The following is a 9,837-nucleotide window of genomic DNA, read 5'->3' as shown; positions in this document are numbered from 1 at the left end:
GATGCAGCGGTGTACCCAAGTGGAGTTGGGAGCAACAGCTTGCACGTGCGTTACCACTCCATTATGTCTCTCTGTCATGACTTTTGGGCCATCAGTACAGCTACCAACATGAGCAGCAGTTACGTTTGGCTACATACGGACCGTTAGTGGAATTCCCGCGAGAGAGTAACGGTTAATGTATTCTGGAGTATTTCGTGGTGTGATATGCAGTGTAATGGTCAGGATTTACTGTATACAGTACATATCTCCAAATAAATGATTAAAAGTCATGTGAGACTTCCGTTCAATGACGTGAGGCTATAATTCTGGAACTCCATGGACAACTACATTGTAACATGATTGATTTGTAGTAGTTTATGTATTAAATTAATAATCCACCTTTAGTCCATTAAAACATATTATAATTGGGGCCACAAATTTTCACTGGTCAGGTCACATGATCAAATAAAAAGTGTTTGCTGACATGGAAAAAAAGGGACCTTAGATGAATCCATTTAACTCACTGGCCACTGATTTGCAAACATTTGTTAAGCATGCAAAACTTGGATAACAATGTATTTATAGAGTATGTTGATGTACTGTATGGATTGCAATGTCGCAAATGAATAGTCAAACACGTGTGATGGAATAAATTCATATTTTACAGACATACCTGAGGTACATGTATTCTTTATTCTTTTGGCTTTTCAATGAGATGGGTTATATCTTGCATGCAGTTTACTCATACACTACAAGCATAATGCATATCAAGATGTGATCTATTAAATGTTACGTAATCAAAACATTCATTGTGTATACATGTATAGTATATACATATTAGGAATGTTTTTATTACATGCAACATATGCTCTTCATAACATACTTTTAAACATTCTAATTACAGACACTTGTGACACTTTATACAAAGGGAACAGCTGACAAAAGTAACATCCTGAGGAATTGGATAACTATGTAAACAAATGTAGGAAACAATCGAAGACGTGTGCTGTCACACTAGACTTGAGACGATCATATTCAGAATTCTCTGAACCTGACGTTCCATCTTAGATATTTATTATGATAAAGCATGTGAGGTAAACTGTGACCACAGTTTATAAATGACACAAAATAAAAGATGAAAGAATCCAAATGAGAAGTCCATTTCCCCTTCACTAGATCACATGAGGCGTTTCCAAATGAAAGGGTGAGGTGAAGCTTAAATAACTAAAGTGGCTATAGCGCAGACAGTGCGGCCATATTGTATAGCAAACTATTTACAAAACAGTTGTACAGTACAAAGAAAAAAATATTATATTACAATATTTATATAGACATTGAGTGTAATCTAACTACAAAATCTTCCCACGGCCTCAACTGGATGCTTCGTACTCTGGCCTGTCTGCCATATAGAGCAGAGAATGCAGAATATAATAGATATATGTATTAAATAACATTAACAACTTCATATATTCCATTATACATGAAACATCACATAATATATCAAATATATTTGTATATTTCATATATTATAGAATATGTACATACAGATACATCAATAACGATGGAAAATGATTTGGGAAGTGGGTAGGAAAGGTAAACTCAAAGCAATTTAGATTTGGTAAATTACAAGTTTTATAGCACTTACTAATGATGTTGCAGTGCCAAAACCGCAGAGTACACAAGATACATGCTTTTGGAATGCCTCTTAAGTGAGCATATATGACACAGAACACAGTGTTTCACCTCACTTGGAGATTATTTGAGGCGATTTACACCTGATGGTCACAACTATACTGTGCAGAGGACGTTCATTTTATCATTCACCACTGTGAAGAGAAAAAACAGTATAGACTTTGAGGCCATTGTGGTTCAAGCTGGACAGAAGAGCTGGACTATGAATAATATGTGTATCAACTCTGTGAGCCAGCACTAAAGATGAATGTATTCTGCATTGTACTGTGGTTTCTAATGAATGAAAGGAGGAAAACTATGTTTTTCTAGAGCGTGTTATTGTTCGGAAAACTGATTATAGGCAACGGTTGTTGGTAATGGTATTTGGACTGTATGCTCAGGAGAAATCTTTCCTGTTGATTTGTAATAGTGAGAGTAACATAATGATACAGGTTCATCAAAGTATGAGCCCCTCAGACATCACGGAGAGAGGAAGCTGATTTTGGTGAGGGTGCGTAACACAACACTGTGGGTAACATTGGGTAACAATGGGTAACAATGGGTAAGCATTCATGCAGGTCTACATGTCGATTGAACTGCAGCAATCCCCCTAACTGCACTGCAGCAATAATGGTTGTCATGAGTAGTCATGTCTTATGCTCGAAACAGAGCCCGCACATGCATAAGCTCCACCATGTACCTTCATTTTAAAACGGTTTATGAGTGTGCGGGCCCCAAATTTATTTTATGCCAACTTCTTTTGGCCCTGCACCCCACAAGGATGTGTGTTTGATCACACTTGTTGTATGAACATTTAAAGTGAACACGACTACCTTTTTAAAGCAATACATGAAACCCCTCGTTTTACAGTAAAACATATGTTTACAAAAATAGTCACACAATCAACCTATGAGTTTTAAAAACAAGATTCTGTCAGAAAACTAAGTTAGTAAATCATATGGCAGTTATAATGCAAGAGACTGGAAGCAACCCTGGAAGTACTAGCTGCAAGAGAAGTTACAGTATAACTAAATGTTTCTGATTGGAACAACACACAACATGTTTTACCTGTCCCTATAAAGCTGGCAAACATTTGTTTTAGTCCCCACAGAAATTAACATCCAAACAACTGGTCACCTTACAGCCTAAGAGGTTGAGTCACTACCTCATGTTAGGCACCAACCTTACATCTAGACTCAAGTAAGCATTGTCAGTTTGGCATAGATATTCACACCAAAGAAGGGGTTCACTTGACGCATTGGTCACCTTCAAAGGCTGTAAACAATTTGTAGCAGAATGAAATCTATGCTAAATCTTCCCAACATCCATGTACTTTTTTTTCTCCTTCACCTCCTTCTTTCTCTTGTCTTTTTCATATTTGTTTTTTTCAGGTTTTGTGACACTGTCATATGATGGGGGAGAAGCTGTGGAGGGTGTCATGTCAGTTCTGTCTGAAGTAGAGATCTCGGGAAATTTGTCTATGACGAGAACCTCTTTATCAAGGAGCGTGCCTCCACTTTGTATCTTCTCCTTGTACATGGCAGAGGCCCGCTTAACAATACGCTTGAGAAGATATCGTCTGAAAGCTCTCTGGATGACCAGGGCAGACATGTCCTCTAGCTTGCGGCGCAGTGTGGTGGTGATTGGTTCGTAGGACACCTTGGAAGGGTTGGAGGCCATAAAGCGCTCCTCCATTTGACCCCGGAGGATGTCCAAGCCTTCGCCCTCGCCCAGGACACGTTTGGTGAAGGCAAACAGGATGTCCAGGCAGTGGATGCGCTCCCCACTCACCATGGGTAAATCCATTGAGCTCAACTGGATCTTGTTGGGCTTAGAGATGCGTAGCGGGGGGTCTAGGGCGTCAGCAAAGTCTGACAGCTTGTCATACTCCATGAACTGGGTGGCCCGCGCATCAAACTTCTCCCAGACCTCGTAGAACATCTCAAAGTCATCCTCGCTCAGGGGCTCAGCGCTCTCCTCAGTGGCCACACTGAAGTTCTCTAAGATGACAGCAATGTACATGTTGACCACAACAAGGAAACATATGATTATGTAGCTCACAAAGAAGATAATGGCCACAGAGGGGTTTCCACAGTCTCCCCCCTTGTACGTGCTTCCTGGGTGCTCTTTCCGGCTGTCGCAGTCTGGCTCTCCCTTGTTGAGGATGGGGGCCAGCAGGACATCCCAGCCTCCTGACGTGGTGATCTGGAACAGGCAGATCATGCTGTTGCCGAACGTCTCAAAGTTGAACATGTCGTCAATCCCAGACTCCTTCTTGACGTATGCAAAGTTGGACATGCCAAAGATTGCATAGATAAACATCACTAAGAAGAGCAGAAGACCAATGTTGAACAATGCAGGAAGTGACATCATCAACGCAAACAAGAGTGTACGGATTCCCTTGGCACTCTTGATGAGGCGAAGGATACGGCCAATTCGGGCCAGTCGAATGACTCTGAATAAGGTTGGTGAAACCAAGTACTTCTCTATCAGTTCCGAGAGAAACATACCTGAAAGGACAGAAAAGAATTACACATAATAATCTCCAAAGCATAATATCACTTTGCAGTATTACAATTATGAACAATAGGTGAAAAATCTTACCAATTATCGACAGGATAACAACGATAAAGTCAAATACATTCCAACCAATGGTAAAGTAGTATTGTCGGAGTGAGATCATCTTCAGAATACACTCTCCGGTGAACATGACAATAAACACCAGGTTGATCTTGTAGAGAATTTTACGAATGTCATCTGCCTGGTCATCCGTCTCCACCATCATGGTGACCATATTAAGGCATATAAGAATCATGATGACAATGTCGAAGGCTTGCTTTGTAATGAAATCAAAAACAAATCCTTGAAACTTGTTCTGGAGGAAACATAAGAAAGAAGCATTTTGAGACACCAGGATGTGGAAATCGAGGTTCATGAATTGAGGAATGTCTTTGTTGAGAAAACATCGTGGTACAGTATGACCTTACCACTGGCCTAGGGATAGGCTTTTGGGGTTTCTTTGAGCCGAGCTTCTTCATAGCATTGTAGTATTTCTTCTGTTCCTCTGTCATGAAGATGTCTTGACCTCCAAAGTAAAGAGGCAAGACAAGCCTAGTTAAATTCCTGCAGCTCTTACACACATTTAGTTGCCCATTGTTGGAGGGAAGAATCCTCATTACGTTAAATCAGAGAAAATGGATGCATGTATCATTGCATACAACTTTTAAAAAAGACTTATCTTTTTCTTTTGCTGATTGAAGTTGTCTATAATGACACCAATGAAGAGGTTGAGTGTGAAGAAGGATCCAAATATGATGAATACCACAAAGTACAGATACATGTACAGATTCACTTCGTAGTCGGGTTGATCATCCAACTGTAATAGAATAGCATAGTATTACCATACATGAACATCATAAAACCAAAATAGTATCATATAAAAATAGACAATGTGCAAACACAAACAACCATTAGTCCAAAATACCTTGTGAAAGGAATTACTGAAAACACTTACATTGCGAGAGTCCACAGCTGCATACATGATATCCATCCAGCCTTTGAATGTAGCCTTAGAGAGAAATGAAGGAACATTTTACTACCTAATAGTTAAGACACTTGTTCCGAAGGACATTGCCCTCGCACAACTTGTCTGCCCACACGAAATTGCTACAAAACGTTTGACATGGGTCCCGTTATCTTTCGAAAATGTCAACAAAATATTTCTGGTGAAAGGTGAATGGAGAGCCACTCACCACTTGTAACAGTGCCAGATAGCCTGCTCCCACGTTATCAAAGTTGATCTTGACATTCTTCCAGTGGGTACCTTTCAAAGCCAAACATTCTGTCTTGTTTGCCACGTCTCTGACTTCGAAGCGCTCACTCGTGGTCATGTTGATACAATGGTAGTATTTCCCTGCAAACAGGTTGACACCCATGATGCTGAAGATGAGCCAGAAGATGAGGCACACCAGCAGCACATTGAAGATGGAGGGGATGGCTCCAAGCAGAGCGTTGATGACCACCTGCAAGGATTCACACAGACAGTCTCAGATATAGAACCAGAGACAATATTGCATTGGATAATGATCATTTTCAGCACTGACAATATATACAAATGTAGGATCTTAATCACCCCGTTGCAGGATAACTTTCCTGCATAGCAGGAAATGTAAAACTTGTGGGGTATTAAAAAGGCTTCTGAAGTTTGTAATTCCCACTTTGAAATTTCAGACCTGATTTTCCCTTACGAAAAATGTATCCCATCCCTACAAAAATGTCCATTAATTATAATCAGAATAATCATTCCCATTCCAAGTTGATGCATGATTATTTTACTGCCGTAGCAAACTGGCTCATGTTAAGATCCTACATCTGTACTGTAGGCTACATGTTGACTTTGATTGGTGACGGTGGAAATAGGAAAACACAAAGTGTTTAAATGCTAGCGTAAAGCTCAACACGAGTGTCACTAACACCACAGCTTATCAACGACCATGACAACAACAAGGGAAAAGGGAAAGGAAAGGACAAGGGGGAAATGTTTTTGTGAAGGAGAGACTGTAATGGTGTGTTTACTTGTTTGTTGTGATTTACAATTAGGCTGCAGTGTGAAAAAAGGAAACAGAAAAAACATTGTAGAGGCAGGATGAAGTCACATAATTTGTTAACTGTAAATGAAAAGCACAAACACAAAAAAATGAAGAAATTGTTCATGTTAAAAGCAGTACCCAGCAGCAAGCAACATCCAAACACAGTACAGTTTCAAAGTGCATAAATAGAGAGCCAGTGAAGCAATGAGAAGTCAGTCATGCAGATGGGATAATTCAGTGACAATCACGTGAGGAGAGACCGTCGTCACAGCACTGGCATTTGATCGATAAGGACTATGTTGGTTATACCAGTCGACACCCTTCCCGCACATATGACATCCAAAACCCTGGCTAGAGTATGTTGCTGTGAGAGTACTGTAGCCTCCAAGACTTAAGAATGTTTTCATGTAGTTTAATTAACTGAAGTCCAGTTAATGCCATTTCCACATGTCTTATTGATTCTTTTCCAGTAACGCTGACATCCTTTGATGAGTGCATGTGACCTGCCAGTGGGACTGATGGAAACTCTTGTGTTATAACATCCTGAAAACACATGTAGGTGGAAAAGGAGGAATAGAAGAGGAAAGGTATCTCTAAATATACACTGAACAAAAATATAAATGCAACATGTAAAGTGTTGGTCCCGTGTTTCATGAGCTGAAATAAAATATCCCCGAAATGCTTCTTCACCTGCTGGATTGTTTGAGACCAGCTGATGAAATTGTGGGTTTGCACAACTGAAGAATTTCTGCACAAACTGTCAGAAACCATCTCAGGCAAGCTCATCTGCATGTTCGTCGTCCTCACCAGGTTCTTAACCTGACTGCAGTTCGACATCGTAACCGACTTCAGTGGGCAGATGCTCACCTTCGATGGCCACTTGCAAATTGTAGAAGTGTACTCTTCACAGATGACAGACAGTGTGTATGGTGTTATGCGGGAGAGCAGTTTGCTGACATTGTGAACAGAGTCCCCGTTGGGGGCGGTGGGGTTATGGTATGTTCAGGCATTAGCAACGGACAACGAACACAATTGCTTTTGATCGATGACAATTTGAATGCACAAAGATACCTTGACAAGGTCCTGAGGCCCATTGTCGTGCCATTTATTTGCCTCCATCATGTTTCAGTATGATAATGCACAGCCCCATGTCGCAAGGATCTATACACAATTCCTGGAAGCTGAAAATATCCCAGTTCTTCCGTGGCCTGCATACTCACTAGACATGTCACCCATTGAGCACGTTTGGGATGCTCTGGTTCGACGTGTACAATGGTGTGTTCCAGTTCCCGCCAATATCCAGCAACTTTGCACAGCCGTTAAAGAGGAGTGGGAGAACATTCCACAGACCACAATCAACAGCCTGATCAATACTATGTGAAGGAGATGTGCCGTGCTGCATGAGGAAAATGGTGGTCACACCAGATGCTGACTGGTTTTCTGATCCACTTCCCTACCTTTAAAAAAAAGGTTATCTGTGACCAATAGAGGCACATCTTCCAGTCATGTGAAATCCATAGATTAGGGCCGCATATCTGTATTTCCAGTCATGTGAAATCCATAGATTAGGGCTGCATAAATGTTTTTCAATAGACCTTATATAAACTGTAACTCTTTTACATTTTTCCATGTTGTGTTTATATTTTTGTTCAGCTATTTTGATTTATTTGACCTTTATTTAACTAGGCAAGTCAGTTAAGAACAAATTCTTATTTTCAATGACGGCCTAGGAACAGTGGGTTAACTGCCTGTTCAGGGGCAGAACGACAGATTTGTACCATGTCAGCTCGGGGGTTTGAACTTGCAACCTTCCGGTTACTAGTCCAATGCTCTAACCACTAGGCTACCCTGCTGCCCCTATTGGTTTGCTGTGGGCCTTAGTATGACTACAGAGCTCTGTATCCTTGCAGGGAGCTGATGTCACGTTGATAAGAGGCTATCATTAGAGCCATGTAGAGTACTTGGAGAATTGTGCCAATGCGGGCCAATGCTACAAAAAGTCAATTCTGACAAAAGCTGTATCCCATCTAGCCAAAACCTGTTAGTTACCCATGAATGTTTCATGGGGAATATTTAAACAATGCTATGTATCTGAATGTCTAGAATTAGAAAACAAATCTAAATTCTAAAAGTTGGCGTAACTCTCTAAATATGTGGCTCTGGCTGTGATGATATGCACTATGAGGCAACAGCACTGTAAAAAATAATCTAGTTGTTTCAACCAATTGTTATTAAGTAGCTAGTTTTACAGCCTTTCTTTTGTTCACTAAACTATTTGGTCAAAATATTACCTGAATTTAACATTTTTAGCTGGCCCAAACTTAGCTCCAACATGAGAAAATGTGTTTAATCAATTTGTCTCATATGTTCATTCAACCAGAAATTATTATTTTACCACAAAAAAGGCTGTGGAACTAGTCACACACACACACACACACACACACACACACACACACATGGCCAGATCTTTAGAAAGCACAGTGTCTGTCATCACCAACCTGGGAGTGAAATTTGACCCTGTGCTCTCCTTCAATGCAAACATTAGTCACGTCTGTAAAACATCATTCTTTCGAACATCTCCCGCCTAAGACCCTCTCTCACCACTTCTGAAGCAGAAAAGCTTATCCATGCATTAGTTTTCTCCAGAATTGATTATGGGAATGCAGTACTTGGGGGCCTGCCTGCAAACTCGATTAATAAATTACAACTCATTCAAAACAGTGCAGCAAAGATTATGGCACCCCATACTTGCTGACCTCCATTGGCTATCTGTCCCTCAAATAATTGACTTTAAAATTCTTCTCCTGGTCTACAAAGCCCTAAATGGCATCGGACCTGCCAACCTGTCAGATATACTCTCACCCTATGAACCTCCATGCACCCTACGTTCAAGCCACGCTAAACTGCATCATGCACCCAGGACCCAGCTAGGAACAACGGAGGATCATGCCTTTTCATCCCACATACCACGCCTTTGGAACTTTCTGAAAATCTCAGGGCTGTTCAGACTGTTGAGTCTTTTAAAGCAGGCCTCAAGACTCATCTTTATCGGCTGGCCTACCCTTCCTCCTAGACTTTGATTGTTGCTTTTATGATATGGTTATATACAATACCAGTCAAAAGTTTGGACACACCTACTCATTCAAGGGTTTTTCTTTACTTTTACTATTTTCTACATTGTAGAATAATGAAATAATACATATGGAATCATGTAGTAACCAAAAAAGTGTTAAACAAATCAAAATATATTTTATAGTCAACAAAGTAGCCACCCTTTGCCTTGATGACAGCTTTGCACACTCTTGACATTTTCTCAACCAGCCTCATGAGGAATGCTTTCCCAACAGTCTTGAAGGAGTTCCCACATATGCTGAGCACTTGTTGGCTGCTTTTCCTTCACTCTGAGATCCAACTCATCCCAAACCATCTCAATTAGGTTGAGGTCAGGTGATTGTGGAGGCCAGGTCATCTGATGCAGCAATTAATCACTCTCCTTGGCCAAATAGAGGTGACAGCCTGGAGGTGTCATGTTGAAAAACAAATGATAGTCCCACTAAGCGCAAACCAGATGGGATGGCGTATCGCTGCAGAATGCTGT

At 40.7% G+C, this 9,837-nt stretch overlaps 1 protein-coding gene across 2 annotated transcripts in view; it reads right to left on the bottom strand.

Annotated features, from left to right (window-relative positions):
• Window positions 1-652: 652 nt before the first annotated feature.
• The window catches only part of LOC139397722 (sodium channel protein type 2 subunit alpha-like), a 54,580-nt gene continuing 45,395 nt past the window's right edge, over window positions 653-9,837 (bottom strand). The window contains exons 21-26 of one of the 2 annotated variants that reach the window (XM_071144211.1): window positions 5,403-5,672; window positions 5,165-5,218; window positions 4,889-5,026; window positions 4,638-4,742; window positions 4,255-4,525; window positions 653-4,160 (exon numbers count right to left, since the gene is read on the bottom strand). In XM_071144211.1, the coding sequence (XP_071000312.1) occupies window positions 2,959-4,160; window positions 4,255-4,525; window positions 4,638-4,742; window positions 4,889-5,026; window positions 5,165-5,218; window positions 5,403-5,672 (2,040 nt within the window). In that variant the 3' untranslated portion in view covers window positions 653-2,958. The remainder of the gene's footprint in view (window positions 4,161-4,254; window positions 4,526-4,637; window positions 4,743-4,888; window positions 5,027-5,164; window positions 5,219-5,402; window positions 5,673-9,837) is intronic. The other variant, XM_071144212.1, reaches the window with a different exon arrangement.

The sequence above is a fragment of the Oncorhynchus clarkii genome, chromosome 3 (assembly GCF_045791955.1).
Source record: "Oncorhynchus clarkii lewisi isolate Uvic-CL-2024 chromosome 3, UVic_Ocla_1.0, whole genome shotgun sequence".
Classification (NCBI taxonomy): Eukaryota; Metazoa; Chordata; class Actinopteri; order Salmoniformes; family Salmonidae; genus Oncorhynchus; species Oncorhynchus clarkii.
Note: the sequence above shows the minus strand (reverse complement) of the source record. Positions and strands in the feature narration are given on the sequence as shown.